Genomic DNA, 24,067 nt, shown 5'->3' on the forward strand with positions numbered 1-24,067 from the left:
ATGTGGAAAATGATTATTCACTACACCAGGCAAAAGAGAAAAATGTATTCCACTAAGCCGGGAACATTGAGAGGCAGGTGTGAGATTCAAGCTGTTGTATTATTTTTGATGCATAATAGGCTAAGGAGGAAATGCAAAAGTGCATCCAATAAAAAGTGAGACATCAAGCAGAAGGGGACTCTGCTTCGCATTCTTCTGATAATAAAGCACACAGAGAAACTTTGCCAGTGAAACCTATTCTGCCATTCCAAAAGAAATGCTTCAGTTCAGGGGAAAGGCACAAGAGTTGACCAGCCGAATTGGGAATACCTTCGAACTGAACTGGAATCTGGAGATGGAAATGAACAGGAAGACTACGAGTGATACAGAAATTAGTGAATAAATGTGAGACTGCAAAACATCAATCACATTTGTGAAATATGGCTGTATAAGAATAAGTGGAAAGAGTGGACTTTTGTTGAATTGTGAAACTTGAGGGGGAAATGAAAAGCATTTGCCTCATCTCACATCATTGATGTTTGGAAGGACTCTGAGGGGAGGGGAAGAGAAAGGAAAAAGGGTAACTAAGTAAAATAATTTCTGCTCTTAATGGTATTTCTATGAAACTTTTCACAATATAAGTTGCACATTTTATAGTAAAGTATTTTTAGTTGTTCTTGTATGTGACAGAGTTACTTAAGTAAACAGGTGCCTTTTTCCTTCTTCCTCTTCTTTCTTTCTTTTTGGCATTAAGAAATGCAGGCATTACAAAGCAAAAAGAGAAAAGTTAGACAAAAGCATGCATAAGTTAATAGACTGTACTCTTGGGTTGCTGAGATGGGGTCAGGCAGGGTGTAAAGGTACACAGATCCTAGTACATGCAGAGCTGATGTGTTTTTTCTTACTTTTACATAGGTGACTGTCTGGATTAAGACCCCTGGCTTAATTTGATAACAAATTTTAAGTGGAAACAAGTAAATATGAGAACAGAGTGTATAATGAAAAGTTTTCCTCTAAAAAATAAATGTTTTAGGTCGTCTTTCAGGCTACAATGGTGGACTACATTTTTCTTTTTTCTCTTACATTTCCATTATCAGAAGATGATAATAGAGCAATAAAAGACAGAACACTGGCTTCTTTAAAGCTAAACATTAATGATTTCTGAAACTATGCACATTTTTTCTCATTTCTTTGGGGGGATAAGGATACAAAAAAAGAACAGACACTAATTAATGCAAGTAGCAACACAGCCAGTGATGTGTCTTAACATGGAAAACCTCAATTTCAGGTTGATTAGTGCCTTTGTTAGCAGCTGTCTATTTGACACAAATGTTCTAATAGTAGTGGTGCTGCGGTAGCGTTGTCGCCTCATAGCAAGATGTTGTCATGCTCGATTCTCAGCTAGAGCGTCTTCTGTGTGGAGGCATGTGTGAATGGGCGTGCTTTTGTTGAAGGTTGTGCATCAGAGTTGGTAACTCGGCACGTAAAAATCCATTACCAAACGTTAGCAGACCGGAGTTCCGCTGTGGCGACCCCTAACCGAGATAAGCCGAAAGACACAAGCACAAGCAGACTTCATTACTTGAAAATGTACACAGTTATGTGTGTTTGTATTAAGTTAACAAGTAATGGGGTGTTTGTGTGAGGGTTTTCAGTAAATCAAAAAGTCTTGTAAAATGTGACATAGGTTCAAATGAAGATAAGAAACAACTGTATAAAAGATCAACACTGTCATACATTAGTGGGAAATAGCTGGGAATAGACATTAGAGAAGCTGTCACATACAATAAGTGGAAATAATAACTAATTATCATAATGGCTACACTATCCATATTATTTTGGAATGTGAATGGCCTCACAAGTATCGACAATATAATTCAATACTTTACATTTTTAAGAAATGCAGAGTAAAAAATAGCAGTACTACAGGAGACCCATTTTGAAAGATGTCAGCATATGAATTTGATAAAAAAAAGAATTTCAGGATGGATATTCAGAAGAATATAAGGGACAAAAGAAACTGGTAGTACTTATGCTAACTGCTAGTATAGCTCCAATATTGAGAAAAAGAAAAAAATATATAGTAATGGTAGATTTGTGGTAGTATAGGACTACTGGCAAGGGATGAGGATTACTCCAGCATGTATTCATATTCCAGCTAAAACTCCTATTATGGAGCTTAAAAAGTTTTTGGAAAAAATGATCAGCTTTCGGCAGGGAATATTACTTGTAGGTAGGGACTGGAATTTGATTTGCAAAACTGAGGATGTATTTGGGGGGTCTAGAAGGGAAAATATAACAAAAAAGGGTAGATTTCTGAAGAAATGTATTTAAGTATTTGTCAAGAAAGACGTGAATTCAGTGATAGGAGCTGGGCTAAACTAAACAGAAATTACATTTCACAGGAACTTGTGCATTTAAATGAGAACTTTGGCACACATCCAGTAACTACTAAAGTTCATGCAACAATAATTGCTAAGATAAAAATGCAAGGTAATGAAGTAAAATGAGACACTGGCATTTTAAACCTACCTGTTAAAAAGAGAGGAATTTAAGGAATGGGTACTAGAAATATACTGGAGTATTAGAGAAGATAGAAAGTATTCACAAAGCTACAGCTTGTGGGTGGGATAAAAATGAAAGTGGTGTTTAAAAACAATAGAAATAAAAGAAAAAGACTTAGTTAAGAAGTAATAAAAATTATGTATAGGGGATGACAAAGGTTAAAGTATTACAAAATAAGGGGAATCTCAGAGAACAAGAATAGGCACAATTACAGAGTGTAAAGAGAAATAAGGGAGCACCTGGATAATATGCATGACTTTAGAAAGTTTGATGTTAAGCAACTGCTTGTTGTTGCCAAACTCAGGAAGCCTGTCACATGAAAAATAACCAGATATCCTGTAGAGGCATTAAATGTATTTTGGAAATTTTATGAAAATTTGTATAAAGCAGAGAAATTGGAAAATTAAGAAAAGGTGCAAATGTAAATATTTATGGAATACTTGGATATGCCAAGGTTGAAGGTGGCTGAGGCTCAACGGCTGAAAGTTGATATAGGAGAAAATAAGATAAAAATGGTGATGTGTAACCAATCTGCAGGAAAGTCTCCAAGAACAGATGGTATTCCAGTAGATGTTTGGAAGCTAGGAGGGAAGAAAGGAATAAAGATTAGTATGTTTCTGTTTAACAGTGTTTTAAAAAGAAGAGAGGCACCAACATCCTGGAAAAAAGCTGTGGTGGCTGTTAAAGACCTATCTGATTCAGCTTTATATAGGCCCATTTCAAGTTTAAACCATGACTATAAAATGTTTATGTCTATAATGGCTAAAAGAATGGCAAAGGTGATAACAAAATTGATAGATATGGATCAGTGTTTTTTGTGAAGGGGAAGCAAACATTTGACAACATTAACAGAACAATGATGATCCAGAGGGACACAGAATATAAGAAAATACCACTGTAATTGGTGGGTCATGATCTAGAGAAAGCATTCAACAAGAGTAAGCTGGGATTTTATGAGTAAGGCAACAGAAGCATTTGCATTTCCTGATACAATAATAAGGTTAATTAGAAGAATATATAAGGGATCAGAGGCAAAAATCAAAGTGAGAAGGTTCCTTTCTGATAAGTTATATCTAAAGAGAGGAACCAGACAGAGGGTGTCTTCTTTCCCCTTCGTTATTTAAATTATATTTAAAACCACTGGCAAAGAAAATAAAAGACTCAGAAATTCAAGGACATAATTGATACAGTGTTCAAAAAAAGTTGGATTTATTTGCAGATGATATTATTTTGTATCTGATGAAACCAGAAAGATACATGTCTGTGTTATGGAACATTCTGAAACAGTTCCATTTTTTAATATAAAATTAATGAAGCTAAAACAAAGGCAATAGCTATAAACTATGTACCCACACATGAATTGGTTCAGCAAGACCCATATTTATGGGGACATGACAAAATAAAGTATTTAGGAGTATGGATTAAAAAGGATTCTGCGATGGCAGCTAAGTGTATGTGGGAAGAGGATTAACACAAGATAATAAACAACTGAGAAACACGAAACTCCTGCCTATGGATATGGATAGCAAGACACACTATACATAGCTCAGGCATATTTTTATCAACAAGATGAGTAGTTGTGGATAGCAATTAATTCAGTTGAAGGATTTTATTTGGGAAGAGAAGTGGACAAGAGTCAAGTGGGTTAAGCTGACCCTCCCAACAGAAAAAGATGGTTTAGAATTACATGATTTGAAGCAATATTTTATAGCTAGAGAGTTAAGGCTCTTATACATAACACAAGTAGAAAGCAACAATTTAAATTGGAAAGGGATGATGATTCTGGATAATTTAAGAAATTAGGAAAGGATGGGATTTTGGACTTAACAATCATACAGAAAATTATACTAATAATGTAGCAAAAAGTACACCAAGAACTAAGCCAAAATGGGAATGGAGAAAGGAGATTCTGCTGATAGGGATGACTCCAATTAGTGGTGCAGAGAACAGGCAAGAGGGGGCCGGAATTTAAAGAAGAAAGCTGGCAAAGTATCCAAGGTATTGGAAACAAATAACTAGGCAGGGAAAGGTAATAGAATGGGAAGAGGCCATGAAGACATTTGGATTGCAGGCTAGTGATTGCCTTCCTTATCAGGGACTGACATTAGAATACAGAGAAAGAAAGGGATAGGGGAATCCTAAATGAAAGGCTTGCATCAACTGAATTTTTAATTGAATCTAGAACAGAAACTGCTGTTAAAAAGGGATAATTAGTAGGGCATATAAAATACTGTGAAATAACTAAAGGAATCAATCGGATTATGTCAGAAAATATTGGGAAGAGAAACTAGATGCATAACTTACAAAGGAACAATGGAAGGACATGTATGACTCCCAAATATGCAAAGAAATCAAGAAGATTTAGGATTTTGCCTGTAAGCTTTTGCATATATAATTTTATACTCCAAGCAAACTCCAAAGATTTTTCCTCATGTTGATGGTAAATGTTGGAGGTCTAATGGGGATTAAAGAGGACCCAACAGCATATGTTCTCAGGATGTAATGAGTTGGCAGACTTTAACATTACCCTACAGAATACTTTGTCTCCTGACAAATTAGTGTAACTAAGGAAATTATTTTTTTCAGCTATGATACAGGAGCTGAAGTGCCTAGACATAGTAAGGCCTTGTTAAGTTTAATTCTGGTGGCTGCCAAGAAGAAGTTACTAGAAAATGGAAATCAAAATCTAAACCAGCTACACCTGAAGTAGTGAATATTCTAACAGAGATAAAAAAAAAAACAGGAAGTGTGATCTTTAGAAAAGGGTAGGAATAAATTATATAGAAAAAATGTAAATTGTGGGAATAATATATGTTGAAAAATGTTTTGGAGGAGGAATGAGTTTTATGAGATGGCAGGAATTGAACAATCTATGCAGTTACATTGACTACATAATATGTAACAATTTATGTAAGTACAACATTTGTAAATGTGAACTTGTTAATTTGGTTTGATTACTTTTACTTGCATTTGTCACAAGCAATAATTCAATAAAGTCAAGAACTGTACAGAGACTCGTACTTACAACAATCATGTGGTAGAGTACGTAAAGGAAAAGAAACCTGAACACATAAATGAAAGTAAACAATTGGCACTGACCAGTGAGGATGTTAAACAGGCTACATGCAAAGACACACAAATGCAATAACTGTGATTTAAATTTGCTTAATCAACACATGCAAGTGGCAGAACAAGGAAGTCAAATGTTTTCCCCATCCCCAACACATGGGCTGTGCTTTCAACATAAGGAAATATGCTCTGCTAGTACATCACTTCAGACAGCTCTGCTTCTCGTCTGACCTTCTCCAACTTTTATAGTTCTTCTGGACAAGCTGTCTGACAATATGCTTATAACATCTCTCAATTCTTAAGCCCAGAACCTAATGTCACAATTTGTTTTCAAAATGTAACAGGCTATAAGTGATTAAACAAAAACGGTGATTTAAGGTTCAAGTGCCCCAGCCTGCATACCACTGCAATACCCTTAGTGTGGCCAAACTTGCTAGTCCATCACAGGGAAAGCATATTCTCCTGCTCCCTGATCCTCAAAAACTATCTTCTTGACGCACTGCCCCACCCTCATCTCTCTACTTAGTTTTGTGTCTCTCTCTATTTAACCTATTCACACTTGCTCTGACTCTCCTGAGTGTTTCAAAAGCTTTTTTCTCCTTCTAGGGCTCAAAACATTGCAATACAGTACAAGTCCACTCACTTACCAGAGAATTAGAATCTGACTTACTAAAGTTAAGCAAACATGACATGCAAGTCTAAGGCTTATTAGATGCTAACAAGATCCATTGCTTTTAAAACAGGTCTATGGGCTGCCCATCTATCACAATACCTGTACTTAATAACCAAGACTGTAATGACCTTATGTTTTCTCATGCCTTAAGTAACCACTTATTTAATAATAATTATTTGCTGTGTTTATATGTGTGTAATGTAACCAGGTCATAGCCCCGGGGGGTCCAGTCTACTACCCTTAAATAAAAATAAATAGAATTTACTTCAAAGCAATAGTAAGTGGTTTGATTAAACAAATAATATCTTCTGCAGATGCCATGGGAGAAAGCCAGGAAGCATAGGCCAACCTGCTCTTGTTCAAGGTTGTGGAAATCATATAAAGATCTGGTAGGCTTTGGCTTTTTTAGAAGATGGGTTTACTTTCAGCTTGCAAATGCAGGCATGTTCTTATGAAAACTATATGGAGGAACTCAGACAGTGGACATGTGAGAAGAAAATGGACACTGTAGGAGCCCTGTCTCCATCTGACACTGACCTGCAGGTATTCTAGCAGAGGTCACAGAAGACTATACCCCCCCCCCCCCCCATACAATATCAGTAGGCCAATTTTATTATACCTGGCTGCCTGAATCCCAATTCACTAAACAAAAAAAGATTTTCATAAACCTGCACTAAAAACTGAACAGCTGTTGTCACTCAATTAGTTCAAAACAGGAAAATGTATTTCATGCATCTCTTTTACACTGTAATCAGTAATTTGGGGAATTAAAGCCAGTATGCGTCTCTTCTAAACATAAATGCCATTCCTATGTCCTTTAAATGAATACATGTGAGGAATAAAAATTTGACCTGAAGGGTGTGGCATCTGAAAATAAACACTTCCAAGGTGCATATATGCTGACATAAAATGTGTTCATATATGTAGCATATGCTTTGCTATTTTTTACTTCAGAGTTAAAATGTTGTCATAATACAAAAAACAATACTGGAGTTCTAAGCAAATAAACTTTGTCGTCACTACAGGAAATAATATTCTCTTGGCTCTTAGAAAAGAGAAACCCACCTAGAAAAGCATCTTCTTCACTGGTTTCTTTTTCTTGAATCTTCTCCTGGAGCAGTTGTACATACTCAGTGCTTCTTTTTTCAAGATGACTCAAAGGGATAACTAATATATTTTACTGTTCAGGAAACACTTTGAACTGTGGCAATAATGTAGCAGACATCTTACATACAACCTTATATTATTCATTAAAGCACAATTAAAGATAATTTAGAGTAGATTGCATTCAGTAAATTTATAACCATATGATCGTGATAATTACAAACTTCACTTCAGCTGAAAAGCATAACCAAAACTGCAATGAAAGCTACAATAAAAATTCAGAGAAATAATACAGTTGATGTGCTACTCTCTCAGTATTGTTCATTGCTGCAATTATAGAATGACTTGTGAGGTTGTCATACTAGCTTGAAGGAAATCAATGAAGTTTAGGCATCACTGGCACCGATTTGTAATGGCAGTCAGCTCAAACTTAAATGGCTTGAGGGCTAGATCAATAGTGAAAAGAAGAAGAAGAAGAAATAAAGGTCAAAAAGCATTCTGAAAAAAAGAAAAAAGGGGAGCACACACACCAATGACATTTACAAACTAAGCAGCAGAAATATAGGGCATTTCATGCTCCTATGTGTTGAATATACCAAAAGATTCAAATCACTTGGTATATGAAACACACAGCATCATGTTTCCATATCAAGTAATTTTCATCTCATACAGAGACATGTAAATCAGATGGAATTATCAAACCCTCTGCAGTACGAGAGACTTCTGCTTGGGAGTTCTGCTGTGATACAGTCCATGGCTTTCCAAATAAGGCTGGTTAGGTTGATGGGCCTATAATTACCTGGGTGAGAAAAGTGTCCACCCTTGTGGAGATGAGTAACAGTGGCTGTTCTCCTGGCAGTAGGAAACCTACAGAGAGGAACAGGTTGGCCATTTAAGTGGAGGCTCAGACACTGCACACTTGGCAATGATAAGAATGCAGCCTGGTAAGTTTTCTGGTCCTGTAGAAACATTATTTTAACCTTTGACATGGATTCTAAGGGCTGCATTGAAATGTTGGCAAGATGGCACTCGTAATGCCTAGTGCAAAGTGAAATAACTCCAAAAATGCAGAAGAGCAAACATTAAACATCTCTTTTCTCTTTCAAACTCGTTTTCTGTAGGGGGCAAGCCCAACCCCCTTGATTTTTTATCTAACTACTCCAAGACTGTCATACCTCAGAGAAAATGGAATATTCTGAGAAATGACCATGTCAGACCCGATATATACAAGTACTTTTTTGGCCATTCAGTCTCAGCATTTTGGACTCACTAAAATGGATCCCGACATTTCAAGTGGTTACCAGTTCTAAGACTTGCTCCCAGGTGATTACAGGCGAAATGACATTTTCAGGGATAGTGAGTGCAACAATGTGGGTAGGTGGGGCAAAGTTAGCACTAAAGTTGTCTGCTAATGCAGTGGCTATAAGTCTTGGGATTGGAATGTGTGATATTTTCATGTACAAACTCAGTGTACTGCTGAATATTATTTCTTAACTTCCTCACACAACTTAAGAAAGAGCTACAGTTTCCTTCAGGATATGCAGCAGTCTTAAGTTTGCAGTCTGCTTTAAATTTTCTAATAGTGCTCTTAAGTTCTTGGCTGGCATGTTTCACTGTGGACTTGTAATAGGGGATGAGGATTTCTTACAACTTTTCATTATTTTCTTTCTTTTGCTATATAGTTTATTTTAATATGATTTCCACCAGAGAGGTTTATTCTTGAAATTACAATTATATTTATGGCAGATGGATACAGACTTTTATATGCAGCTGATCACGTGCTGGTAAAAAAATGAAGGAGAATGTAGCAGCCATTTTATTTTGGTCTATTTGTGGGGGACTACTGAAAATTTTGGTAGGTCTTCTACAAGTTGAAGTGCATTTGCCATGAAAAAGTCCATACAGATGGTTTCATTTGGTGGTGGGGTAGTACCATCAAGCCAGACAGAGTCAGTAACTAATTTGTGGTTACATTTGACCAGGGATGAGGAGATGCGTGGTTGGGTACAGGTGGAGGCTGGCTTAGTCAGAAACAGGTCATGGATATTACAGCCTCTGCTGGGTAGTTTTATAATTTGCTTCAGTGCATTGCTATTAACAAAGGCTAGGAAATACTAAGCATATCCATTTTTAGAGATGTAAGTCTGCCAGCCAATGACTGAAGTCTCCGAGTTAGAAGGTTTATGGTTTGATATTCAAACTCTCAATGGTATTATGGTAATTTTCTTAATCTTTGGGGAGACACTGATGGGAATCTAAAATAATAATTGGATTAGTTACGGTTGATATGGCTCTTCAGTAGCTCCAAGTCAGGGTTATGGGTAATGTGACTTGACATACTTCCCAGCAGTTACTCAAAGGCCTGAAGTCATGATAAAAAGCTAAGCTCTGGTACAGAAGTGCTATCATTGCAATGAAAGTATGTTTCCATAACTACATGGATATGAATGTGATGAAGCTGCAGAAGGCCTCAGTTTTTGGCATCTTTCTGTTTAAACTCTTAGCACTGAGTAATGCCACCATGAATTTGTCCAAATATGGGTTTGAGTTTGCTACCTAGGAATATCCACAATGGAGACTCTGCCTAAAACAGGCCCTATGGGGGTTGCAAAGGCTTTAACCAGTATGTGCAATTCCTGGTATTTGAGGTGCAAGCCATCCTTGGTGAAAGAGGAAGTCTTACTTACCATCCCATGCCAGGTGAACAAATACTAGAGCCCCTTAGCATGATACCAACTGCTCACTCAGTTATTAAAGCCAATTATCTTCTCTTGGTATCTAGGCATCATTCTTGTTGAAGACAAGACACTACTCAAGACCAGTATCTCTCCTGCCTCTAATACATGCATAGTAAGTTTCATCATCTCTCTGCATGTCCCTCTATCACTATTAGATGGGCCACCAGTATGCTGCAGTCACACTTGTATGGTTTAAGATACCTTTGCATTTCTAATTCAGTACTCTTACCTTTTTGTCACTACTTGTGAGGTCCATTCACGTTCTAAAATAATATGGATAGTGTAGCCTTTGTGTTAATAGTTATTACTCTAGCCTATTATATATGACAGTTTTTTTAAATGTCTATTTCCAGCTTTTGTGGTACATGCACCCACTAATGTTTGACAGTTTGATCTTTTTATACAGCTGTTTCTTGTCTGTGATTTCCATTTGAACCTTTGTCACATTTTATAAGACTTTTTTGATTTACTGAAAACAGTTGAAAATCAACTGTCTACATCACATATATGACAAATCTCCAAATGGAGAGGACTCTTCTGCAGTGAAATTCTCCCATTGAAACTACTCAGACTGTTGATTTGATCTGTGCATGGCCACAGAAATTGTGTTGTTAGGGCCTAAGAAAACCCCCACCATAGTAAGTTTCTGAAGGAGAAGGAAAGGAATTATATTCCGAACTACAATACAATAATGACTCAGTTAACAGCGTGATAAACACGTACAAATACTTTATTAATAATGGCTTATTTAACCACAGTACTGGAGCATGTTCCCAAGATATACATATACTGTGCATGAACTACAAGTAAAGTAGATAGTTCGTTAGAAAGTTGTACCCGTTGTAATACTGCATGCACTATAATAATTACTTTCCTTAAGGTAACTAATTATTACTACTCCAAAAGAACAGAGAATCACATTCTAATGCTACTGCATAAGTGCTAGACTGACACAGTGAAAGTATACACCCACCTAAAACACCTTTCAGGAAGTATGAGAAGCAAGTAAAGATCCATAAAACCTTTCTTTAGCCTGACATAGCAGTATGTTACATGCTGTGCAGTGTATCATACGAAACATCCCCCTTTCACGGTCTTTCGGGAGCAATTGTAATTCAAATCAACTAAATAAACGCAAAGGTTAAAACAAAAAGAGTAACAGTTCTGTTGTCAACATCAGTACAGCGCACTTAGGAAGGAAACATCAAAGGATACAGACTGACTGAGGAAGACTACAAATGTCCACTTCAACTGGGGGGCGAACATCTACCAGAACATGAGGAAGTCCATCATCCAGTATTCTTTTGTATTCCTGTAATAAATGAACATTGTAAAACTAAGCATGAACAAGTTTGGGTTTTGTGGTAGCAATACTTAAAATGCTGAATTTATTTTTAATGCATTTTAAAAACTTCTTTATAGAGTTAAAACAATGTCAGCAGTACTTAAATGTGAGGACAGCATTTGATGCTGTCTTTCCTTCTAAAAAACATTATCCAGATTATATGCAAGTAGAAGGAGATCTGGGGACTTTTGAGTAAACTCCTCTTGAGGAAACACATCATTAAGAGTTCACATAGTTAAAAGTAGCCATTACATGCATTTATTTGTTGTTTGTTAAAACTGACAAGTAGATTTGTCAGAACATCTTTTGCAGCCAAACTTCACTTAAGAAGCATTCATATGGTACACCAATTACTCCTTTATTTTCAACTTCCATGCATTAACTTCAATTTTATGTTTATTTTACAGGAAATAGCTGTCCATCCATCAGCTAACCACAGGGTAGAAAATTCTTGTAAAAGTTTTCATCTTGTACATCATATAAAAACATTTATCATCTTTTTCTTAATTTACATTTAGGACCTCAACAAAAAACATTTAGCAAAGGAATGCATTCACTGATTGATATTTTCCACTTCACACCCTTAGGAAACTGGAACCCTCTTCCCGAGTAAACATACAAATAAGTAAACTTCAGTAAACCGCTTTTTGTGGTTTACTATTGTTTAACCAAACTGAAAAACATTCGTAACAGAAAACCGATTCATAACATCAAAAATGGTATGTGCGCATGCTCATAAACCCAATGTGCTTTGCCGAATTTCAGATTCGATAACAATGTCGAACAATCCCAAAAGTGTATTGCAACACCAACATCTAAATACCATCCAAATAAGAAGTGAAGCACCGTCCCAATTATTAAATACCTTTCCGAGTATGTAAGACATGTTCCCGGTCTCTTAGCGTTGATTCTTCCAATCCTGTACATGTGACTGTTGATGAAACACGGCACACTAGCGGTGCACTTAATACTGTCCTACATTTCATGACAATGTTTAAAAAGAACAATGCTGTGCAATTAATTGCACAAAACCCCGTGGTGTGAAATCATTTCTTTTATTCAGTAACTTCATGAAGGATGACTCCTTTTGTGCAAGTCACCTCCGTTTAGGGGACGGTGGAAAGCATGTCAAAGCCCTATACTTTAGATCCTCTAAACGATTGTGCTCTAACTCTATAGCATGCAGAACATCATTCAGATACAATTTCTTCCTCCCTAACAGACTGTGCAGGTGTTTGTGCCAACCATTGACAGTGTTTTGTGTTCTTGGATCCCCCAGTAGGCAGGTGTCATACTGGTTCCAAAAGTCAATACCATATAAAGGTGGAATACATTCTGCTGTGGGATGTCTAATGCTGTACCGGCGCGTTCTCCCCACAATGTAATTTTCCTTAAAGAATTCACACAGTGGTCTTGCCTGCTGAGGCATACCAGATTCTATTGACTGGAAAGTAGGCAGGACGTCCTCAGGTTTAACAAAGGCTAGGGCGGATATCTGTTTACAGAGTAGTGAAAATCATACACCTGATCCAACTAGTGCAGCAAGCTTTGTCTTTTGAATGTGCCTCCACACAATTTGGCACAGGTGGAACCAGCAGCCCTTCACCTTACATGATGGTACATTCTTTATGATACTGTTAATAGCCCCCTTTTTCAAGGTCGCACAACACTAATCGCTGGTTTAAACAGCAAGTCATGCTGGGTGCACAATTCAATAACTGTAGTCCAAAAGCAGTCATAATTGCTCTCCACCTTTGAGTTAAGGATGCCATACATCACGGGAACTACCCTGCCTTCTATCCCTCCCTGCAAAAAGCAGTTAATAGTACACACTTGCTTGCATTCCTTAATGGTTAGTGGAAATGTGCCGTCCACTAATACATACTCTGAACTACACATGACCTGAAGATTACTAACGGTGGTCAACATTACTGCATTAGTTACTACACCGTCTTTCTTAATGTGCTGGGCGATTATCGAACCACATTTAACAGTGAAGAGTGAAGCGTGTATATTGCTTAATGTCACCGGAGATTTTATACTGGAAGACCTTTCCTTGTGTCTATCCCTCCTCACCGTCTGCTTCAATACATCAGTATTGGGTAATGTGTTAACCACATCCTCAGAGGTTGTTGCTAATGCCTCAGACACAATCTTACAGGGATCCTCTAATGTGCTTGCAGCCCTCTTTTTAATGGCTGTAAGAACCCTTAAACCTTCACAAGTGATGGGATTGGGAGCGTGGAAATGTGTGCTTGTCTTCAACAGTTTCTCACCACTGCTGCAGGGTTCTGTGACACACCTCCCTTTACATTTATCTGTCTGCTTTAAACAACACCAATAGTTATGGGTATCAGTATGTTTCTCAAGATAGTACTGATAACCCGTAACTACTAACATTTTTTTCCCTTTCTGACTTAGCTCAGTGGTGTATATGTCACCTATAGTTCCGGGCGAATGCATTGTGGTACTGGAGGAGCTCATTTTACCTCATCTGTCTTATACCTAGGAAAGGGAGACAAAGCCAATATTACCATTTGGTCTGTATGTATAAATATGAACAATGATACTAACAAGTGTGTATATGCAGTAACCTTACCAACAAGCCGAGTCCGGGGAATATGGTAGACTTTCCTGAACCGCCACAGTAGGGATCTCCTAAAGTCGAATGTTGGGATTCTCGGAAGTGTATTGCCGAATTTGAATATGCGATGTGATGACATCATCGCCAGGAATATGTTGAATACTTAACGACAAATTCTACTTGCTGCTCGGGTATCTGTTTTCGTTATTATAACTCAGTTTGTATTATTTGTTCGGTTATATGAATTTCGGACACAATACACTCGGGTTAAGCACATTCGGTTAAACAATAGTAAACCACTTTTTGCATTGTTTAAAGGATAATAGAATCCACTGTCAAAAAAAAAAAAAAAAAAAAAATATATATATATATATATATATATATATATATATATATATATATATATATATATATATATATAAAAATATATATATATATATATATATAAATATATATATATATATATATTTCCCTATTTACCTGTCCATCTTTGTTTATTGTCAGTATGTCTTCAACACCACAGATTTTTGCATTTTTAGGAAAATGTCTTCCACAACAATATATTTTTCACTCCCAGCAACTTTAATCAAGCTGGTGGATTCCCAACAATTTTTATTAAAAATGTCCTGTTCCTGAGTAATTAAACTTGATCCTTGTTTAGGTTCATAGGTTCATACTAGGCTATCTGCCCTAGGGCATTTATAAGCCTAGCCAGAGTGCGCTTGGCTTTCGCCACTCATTTTAAATGAATTTTGCTATGCCCTTTTTCGAGGTTAGTATAATGTGCCTCTGTCTAACCGTGACACAGAAGTGATACCTGGGGTAAACCTACGATCTCCCATCCACTCATCAAGATTCCTCTTGAAGAGAGTCAATGAGGGACTCTGCCTAACCTGGACTGGGATTTTATTCCAGAGTGAAGGGAGCCTCTGGGTTATGAATCTGTCCCACCAGCATGTCCTATTTATTTCAGTGCTGAGGTTCAAGTCTCTCGAGCGCGTAGCTCGATGGGATTTGGATTTTCTGAGGTGCAGCATGTCCATTAATTCTGGGTTGGACATGGCTTTATACATCAGGCACAGATTGCCTCTGAGCAGGTGGTATGCCACTGAGTAGAGTTGGAGTTTCTTTAACCGGGCAGCATATGGCATCTGTTTGAGCCCTTTGATCCTCTTGGTGAGGTACTTTTTGGGTCTTTCCAGTTGCTGCAGGTGTCTGGTGACGTACATCCCAAAAGGGGCATTGTACTCAATTATGGGCCTGACGAGGGATGAATAAAGAGGCACGATGACCTACCCTGATCTAGATGTGAATCCCTTCATGATTAGGTGGGCTATATAAAATGTTTTTCTAACCACTTTGGCCACGTGGTTTTCAAATGAGAGATTGCTATCAACTTGGGTCCCCAGGTCCCTAATTACTTCTTCCGTACTTAATGGATTACCACCTATGTGGTAATTTGTGGGAACTTTGTTTTTGCCAAAGGGGATGACTATACACTTTTTGGCGTTTAGCTTGAGGCCATGGCTCTGGCACCAGTTGTCTGTTTCTATGAGGCCCTTTTGTAGGATGCTTGTGTCAGCTGGAGAGTCGATTATGGTGCCTAGTTTGCAGTCATCTGCGAACTTGGTCAGCCACAGTCCTTCCGTGTTGGCCTGTACCTCCGAGAAATATATACCGAACAAGAGAGGTTCCAGGACTGAGCCTTGTGGGACGCCACTTGTAACTTGTTTGGAGTCTGACATGGCTCCAGCAATTCTAACCATGTGGGTTCTGTCCTTGAGCCAGTTTGCAACCCATCTAGTGACATAGGGGTTTATATTTAAGCTGGTGAGCTTATCTATAATGCCCGAGTGGGGTACTGTATCAAAGGCTTTTGCGAGGTCCAGGTAGGCTGTGTGGACCACCTTCCCTTCGTCAATGGCCTTGGTAACCGTTTCAAAGAAATCGACCAGGTTTAAGAGGCAGGATCTGCCCTTAACAAAGCCGAACTGGGTAGGATCCAGTGTCTGTAGGTCCCCAATATCTTTATTTATGAGGTCCATGATGATCCTTTCCATAGCTTTGCAGACCAAGCTAGTTAGGCTTATGGGACGATAGTTTCCAGGATCCATTGAGGCACCACCTTTGTGGAGAGGGACCACTGTTGTTGTACGCCACTCTTTGGGTACATATCCTGTAGTAAGGCTGAGATTCAATAGTAGTTTTATGTTTGGGTTTAGCTCTTCTTGGAGTTCATGTAGGATGCAGCCCGGGACACCATCTGGTCCCATTGATGCTGTGTTTTTTGCTTTGGAGAGGGCGGCTCTTACTTCAGCATCTGAGATGTCAGGGGGGCAGCACTCTGCTGGGAAAGATATTTGCCCTTTTGGTTGGGGGGGGGGGGAGTTTGTGCTGAACCTGTCAGCTAGGATGTTGGCAATGTCTGTGGGTTCAGTGTATTTTTTGTCATTTTGGACTAATTCTGAGCATATCTGGGAATTCCCACCCAGGTTCCTAACATAACTAAAGAAAGCCTTGTGATTAGTGTCCTGTGCAATTTTTCTCTCAAAGCTGGCCTTAGACGATTTTATGAGTGCCTGTAGTTTTTTGCTAATACTGATCTGAGATGCCTTCCCTTTTTGGGATTTTGCTCTATCATGTAGTAGCTTCCTCCTTCTATTGTATAGTTTGTTTATGGCTGGGGTCCACCAGACAGGACACCTGCCTTTGGAGGATTGGGTCTTGGTTTTATTTGGGATTGCATGATCCATGCATTCCTGAAGGTGTTCACAGAATGCGTTTATAAAGGATTCTGCGGTCTGGGCAGTATTTTCCACAGGCCCGGGGGCTTTGAAGGATTCCACCTCGGTTTTGAGGAGTGTGAAATTTGCTTTAGAGAAGTTTTTCACTGTGGTTTTCTGGGCAGGGGGTGGGGTCGGGATGTGAATATCCAGTGAGATTAGTTTATGGTCTGATCTTACCAGTGAGGGATACACTTCTGGTCTGGAGCATAGAGCCCCCATGTTGGTGATGATCAAGTCCAGTAGGTTTTCCCCTCTTGTGGGAGTGGTAACAAGTTGTTCCATAGCATTTGAGTTTATAAATTCTAGGAACCTTTGGGCTAGGGTGTTGGGAGCTAGAGTAATGCTCTCAGTCTATGTTTGGGTAGTTGAAGTCGCCCAATATAATGGTGTTTGGAGAGACCTTCATATTTTTCAGTGTTCTCAGGAAGGCCGTGTGGGGTTCCTGGGTTTTGGAGGGTGGTCTGTAGCAGGCTATAAACTGGAAAGCAGTTTTACCCACTATTAGTTGCACATGGATAGTCTCTGATGCTTCATGCTGTGCCACCAACCTGGAGGTGTGGGTATCTTTGACGAATATTGATACTCCCCCTCCTTTTGTGGTTCGGTCCAACTTTTGGGGCCGAAAAACATGGTATGAGGTATAACCTGGTTGTGCTGGGGTGCTCTCAGGAGCCTTGAACCAGGTTTCTGTTACTGCACAGATATCGATGTTCTCCATGCTAAGGAGAGTTTTGAGTGCGTGCATCTTGAGGTTTAGACTTCTGGCATTGAGTAGCATTACTCTTAGTTTCTTATCCCTTATGATACTTATGGAGGTGGGTTTGTCTTTAGAGCCTTGCCTAAAAAAGGCACTATGGGGGTGGCAAGAGCCTTTGCCAATATCCGAAAGCCCAGGGGTGACAGGTGCAAGCCGTCCCTAGCGAAGCATTGTGGCTTGTCGAACATGTCATCCCAGGCTGACAGGCATTGGATCCCCTTTGAATGACACCAATACTTAAGCCAATTGTTGAAATTGATCATCTTGTCTTCATATTGTGGAATCATTCTTGGTGAGGGTAAGATGCTACTCAAGGTCAGGGTCATACCGGCCTGGGCTACATGCTCAGAGAGCTCCTCTATGTCTCTTTTCATGTAGTCCAGGGAGGTACATCTCAGGTCATTCACACCAGCATGGATAATGACTGAGTCATATTTGTACTTGCCTTGGAGTGACCTGAGTGCTTGTGTTATGTGACGGATCCTAGTGCCCGACAGGCAGCTCACCGTAACCTTCTCCTTGTTCAGCCTGGTGAGCGGGACGTCACTGTGCCTGATGATAGAGTCACCTATTACAAGTGTATCAGGTGTGTTGTTTAGCTTTAAGGGCTGTGACTGTTCGGCACACTGGCTTTGTGAGCTATGTGTTGCACGTGTTTTGTTTTGGGGTAGCGGTTGCTTGGGTGTCTGTTTTGGAGGTCTCTGCTGCTTAGGCAGATTTTTATTTAGAGCCTCCGAGTATGTTTTTGTGTGTTTATGTGTTTGGTTTGCTGTTGTGGTAGGTCTATTTGAGACTGGAATTGTAGTGAGTGTGGTTTCCTTCTCCTCCTGATTGGTTACGCCAGTACTGAGTTGAGAGAGCTTAGCCTCCAGTTTGGCTATATGGTTGCATCTCTCACATGTATTGTAATTTGTTGGGAGGAGGAGAGGGTTGTCTGTGTACATGAGGCAGTTGTAACATTGCCTCAAGATTCACAGATTCACCAGCTGGACCGGAGAGGAGATTGACAACTGACTTTTGTACATGCTAGAATAGTATTGGGAATTCCTTTATAATTGAAAAAAAGGGCCATTGGGGAACAAGGTACTCAAGGGGAGTTTGTGAGGGTGTAGTGCTTTTAATTTTTTAGTGCTGACTTATATAATTGCTTTAGTGAGCAAGTGCCAGGCTTTAGAGTAGGAACAGGGTGTTTATTATGAGAACTAGATCAGTTCTAAGGGAAAAAGTGAAGAGCAGACTTTGTGGAGCCGAGAATGGTTTAAACCCAATTAAGCGGAGCTGCCCGATGCTGCTCTATGCACAAAATTGCGCAAAGCCATGCCAAAGCGGGTTTTATACAGGGGGACTTGAAAGAGCTAGAAATTGGCCCAAACCGGCCAATAGACTACCATATTCTTGTGCTGGGAACACTCCTCCAGGGATAGATAGGCTGCTCTAAGATCCCAACTGCCACTGGTGAACAAAGAAGCCTCCCTTTATCCAAGAAAGGAAATGGGCAACAACACAGGAACTTTCCAAAAGTCCAGAATACAGCAAAGCCTGTATTTGGACTACTCTAGGTCAGGAAAGATGGGAAACTAGGATCTTTTTTTTTTCTTTTTTGCAACAAACAGCAGGAAAATGCAATAAATATGTAACACAGGCTAGCGCACTTCAGTGTGTAGCCTCAACAGGTATATGCAACAAACAGAACAAACTTTAAAAGTGCAGGTGAAAAAACAACTTTAAACAGTTTAGAACAGTTCAAGAAGTAGAAATACTTGCAGTTTAGCTAGATCGGACAGTCGCCCAGGTAGTAGCAGGAAAAAAAAACATTTTTATCAGGTTAGTAGTTGCTCTTTTAGCCTCTCTGCTGCTAGCACCACTCTGCATGACCATGAGGAGCTTGGCTGAGTAGTAACAAGTGCAAAAACCACGCCAAAGTGGGTTTTATACAGGGGGACTTGAAAGAGCTAGAAATTGGCCCAAAACGGCCAATAGACTACCAGATTCTTGTGCTGGGAACACTCTTCCAGGGATAGATAGGCTGCTCTAAGCTCCCCACTGCCACTGGTGAACAAAGAAGCCTCCCTTTATCCAAGAAAGGAAATGGGCAACACAGGAACTTTCCAAAAGTCCAGAATACAGCAAAGCCTGTATTTGGACTACTCTAGGTCAGGAAAGATGGGAAACAAGGATAATTTTTTTTTTCTTTTTTGCAACAAACAGCAGGAAAATGCAATAAATATGTAACACATGCTAGGGCACTTGACTGTGTAGCCTCAACAGGTAAATGCAACAAACAGGACAAACTTTAAAAGTGCAGGTGCAAAAACAACTGAAACATTGCTTACTCAGGTCCCAAACAATCTCCCAATAGTGAGGAATAAAAATTAGCATTTTGTTCTGGTCCTTCTTGATCTCTCTACAGCACTGTATATGTTGGACCATAACTGTCTCCTGCACCATATGTCGACGTACTGTAGGTCTGTAAACACTGTTTCGGATAAGTCTGCCTCCTACCTCTCCAGATGTACACACTAAATAGTATGTGATGTTAATTCTTCAGCTTCACCATTATCTCTGGTGTCACACAGAGGTCCATTTTGGGTCTTTTGTTACTTTTTTACTACATATATGGCACACCACTGAGAGAATTCGATACAAAAGAGATATTTTAGTGTCTCTGCTATGTAGATGATAGATAACCTCACCTCTTCCTTCTTCGAGACAAAATGTCTACTTGAACTGCTTTACTGATAATGTGGAAGGCACCCAACATTAGATGAATAGTAATCAATTGGTGGCCATCCACACCACCCTAAGGATTTCCAGTTGCCCAGATTCAAATCTCATCATTATTTATCATGGTAATAACCTGGAGTTTGTGGACATGATGTCTTGACTGATAGGACTGAGTCTCAGTGATCAGATGTCATCTGTCATTAAATCAGCATGTTAGCACTTAAGGAACAATGCCCATATCAAACACATTCTCCCTTACTGGACATTTTCATGATTCTGCATGCTCTGGTCTGTTCCTAGTTGAATTATAACTGCAACTCTCTGACTTAAAGCATCTTAACACTGTATTTGGCTACCCAAAACTAGTGCAGAATTTCATGTAAGTACTTACAGCTATTGTCACTGTGAGGATATTAGATATTGTTATCTGTGTTAGCGTAACTAGCTGAAGTTTTGTAAATACCTGTAAATAATTTTAAATTACCCTGTGTTAAATATGTCAGCACGACTAGCTATAATTTTGTAAATAACTTTATGGTTTTTGATTATTACTTTGATTTATGTAAGATGTTTGAATCAAGCAGTGTTCTTCTGGCTGACCAAATGCACATGTTTTAAAAAAAATAATTATATAGGTTATACCAGTCAGCTGACCTAGATGTGATGTCCTTGTGTGCCAGAGCTGAAAGGAACAGAACCTCCACAGCAGCTGTTCTGTTTATTTTTAAAGCTTGATATGAGAGAGTAGAATTCTCATAATAGCCTTCTGTGGCTTTTCAAAAATTCTGCTATAAAAGCAGATTCTGAGTCAAAGTTCAGCAATTGTTGTAGATGGTTCAGTTATCTCTCAGAGTTTTCCAGGTCTGTTCAGCAGAAATAGTAGGTGATGCAATTCCAGTCGCTGAGGAACAGACAGCCTGAAGAGTGGACATAAATTCTTATTTTGCCTTGCAGAGGTAAGAGTATCATCTTGCCCTGCTGAGTTAATTAGACAGGGACAGCTAATCTTTAGACAGTTACTGAACTACAGTTAGATAGTTCCAGTTTTTCTACAATCAGTGTGAAACCTACCCTAAAATGTTATTTTCATAATTCCTGTGTGTGAAACTCTGTGGTTTATTAGAATCAGTTATTCAGTGCATACATGTTTTAAATCATTTTATTTATTATTAAATACTACCATTTATTGTGGCTGGTTATTTAGAAAGTACTTTTAGTAACCTGAGAGTGTTTACGCTTACTGTGATAGCAGGGACACTCCGAAAAGCCTTACTGCTTGGATTTCATGCTACCATTTATATCAATATTTATTTTCAGGCTGCTACGTCGTGGGCTGGGCCTAAACAAGGCAGACAATAAGAGTGGAAATCTTTATGAGGTATTTGTTTCCCACAGGTTAAACAATTATTAACTTTTTCTGACATCGGCTGAGGCAAGAAAGAGTCCCCAACGGGGTACTTAGCTTTAGAAGTCTTCGAAGTAGTATTCGATAGAAGTAATCTCTGGATCCGACCGACCGGCACTTGCGAACAGCTTCTGCTTCGGGCGCCACGCGGCAAGAAAGACTGAGGAAAATGGCGTCGGCTGATGCCTTTATACCCGAAGACCAACAGAGATGACGTCGGGTGAAGTGCGACATCAGCCGAAGCCGGACCCGGACTTTGGAATCCGGCCGACTGAAGGGCTGCCTGACGACAGGACAACCCAGTTGTTATGACTGCAGATGCATCCATGAAGGACATCTGAGGCTCCTTAGTTACTGCCCCGGGTGTAAGTGGGGTCTTCACACTCACACTATTCTGGTTCTCTAGAGACTGCACTAGCTACCAAGTCACTTATATACAGCCTTTAAAATTCTAAGCTGCCCCCCCCCCAAAAAAAAAGAGGTCCTGACCCCTTACAGACTTAGGAAGACTTCATACTCTGCATTCTTATAGCTGTTGGAGGTTCCTAGGGTGCGTCTCAAAACATATGGTGCTTTCATTTTTGTTGTTACCTCCACAACCCTGCAACCTCTGTTGTGCAACTATCTTAGAAATGTCCGCTATGCAGTTCTTTGCTTTTGTTTATATGTTTTACTGTGTAGTGCTTGGTCACAAGCTCCAAAATAAACCTGAATTTGAATATGGAATTGTTCAGCACTCTACAGTACTTCAGCAAGCATTTATAAGAAAAAAGTACTTTTCTAAATTATATCCCTAATTTCTTAAAACTTGCAAAGCACTAACGTATAAACTAAAGCAATTTCTTTCATTCATTAATTGCAAATACAATGTGCCAGAGAACTCAGCCTAGACATCAAGGCCTTTACATAAACACAGCATCAGTCAGAATTTAATTTAAACAGTAGCAGTCATCCAATTGTATACCTTGCCTTTAATTTGCTGCTGTATTCATTTCACTACTGCTGGCCACTTGGTTATTGTGCATGTTGGATTATATGCATGATTTTGCTAGGGGCCACTCTTCTTGGCTGCACTGCTGTGTAGACATGGTCTGCAAATCAATAAATATGACTGCCATTTTCCCATAAGATGTCTTGATTCCTTAAAGTACATTTGGAAGTGTGTGTGGAGGGGGATCCTAGGACTATATTCCATGAAATCATAGTATGCAATCGTGTACTAAGTGTATGTTCAATGCATTCATCTCGTAATGCATCTGTTGTACATATGTGGTTGTGTTTTGATACAGGTGACAAGAAAAATATGCACTGTTCTTGGAATGTGAGTTGCAGTGATAATCATCAATGACCAACATGTGCTTGTTTTTCAGTAAAAGAGATGCTGGGTTTTGGGAATTTGCTTAGTGTACAATACATAGACGTTAACTGAAAACATGCATTCATACTTCTAATTTCCATACAAGAGGAAAGGGAAGCACAGCTAAGAAATGGCCATGCAAAAAATCCAGCTTTATTACTGCCAATGAGTTACATTACTCACAGCTTCATAGGTGTTTACTAGGCAAATGACCACAAGGGCCTTTTTAAGCCTAGCCATGCATCCCAAATCTCTGACAAGTTCTGATACCCTTGATAAGTGTAAGCATGGGCCTGGGAGATGAACCATTTACAGGTTACCTGTTTGCATTAGAGACATTGGTGTCAAACCAGAGATGAAAAATAAGTTATGTACTCACCATAACGTTCCATCTGAGTAGGTAACTTCATTTGTCAGCAACCTGTGGGGTATCGGATCCGAGCCGGCAGCTTTATCCAGCTAAGATCCGAGCTCCAAGCTCCTCCCCCTTACCCATAACCCCCTGCCATCCCTCTCTGTCCTCAGATTGAGTTTGCTATAGTATCATAGAATACTACAAAACCAAGGATCAGCTAAACATCCTAACCTGATGTCATCTGGGAAGGAAGCACAAGATCCTAAAAGGACGAACTACAGGTTAGGGGGACGGAGGGGGAGTTGGTTGCTGACAAATGAAGTTACCTACTCAAATGGAACGTTATGGTGAGTACATAACTTCTTTATCTGAAGTAGTTAACTACATTTGTTCATCAACCTGTGGGACAGAGTCCCCAGATACCAAAATCTTGGGAGGTCCTCATGGAAGAATATTCCGGAGCACTGCAGAGCCAAAGGACGCCCTCCCTCTAGAAATTATATCCAACTTGTAATGGGTAATAAAGGTATGGGATGAAGCCCAAGTGGCTGCTGAACAAATGTCATCCAAGGACACTCTGGACCAAAAGGCAGCAGAAGTAGAAATCGATCGAGTAGAATGGGCGT

At 39.2% G+C, this 24,067-nt stretch overlaps 1 protein-coding gene across 2 annotated transcripts in view; it reads right to left on the bottom strand.

Moving 5' to 3' along the window:
* MOCS3 (molybdenum cofactor synthesis 3) overlaps positions 1-24,067 on the bottom strand; it is an 851,577-nt gene that overhangs the window by 88,793 nt on the left and 738,717 nt on the right. For both annotated transcript variants that reach the window (XM_044076166.1, XM_044076158.1), the window contains 2 exons: positions 11,344-11,440; positions 7,352-7,453 (listed from right to left, as the gene is read on the bottom strand). In XM_044076166.1, coding sequence (XP_043932101.1) covers positions 7,352-7,453; positions 11,344-11,440 — 199 coding nt within the window. The remainder of the gene's footprint in view (positions 1-7,351; positions 7,454-11,343; positions 11,441-24,067) is intronic.

This window comes from Protopterus annectens, chromosome 1.part1 (assembly GCF_019279795.1).
Source record: "Protopterus annectens isolate FY-2018-M chromosome 1.part1, PAN1.0, whole genome shotgun sequence".
NCBI classification, from domain to species: Eukaryota; Metazoa; Chordata; order Ceratodontiformes; family Protopteridae; genus Protopterus; species Protopterus annectens.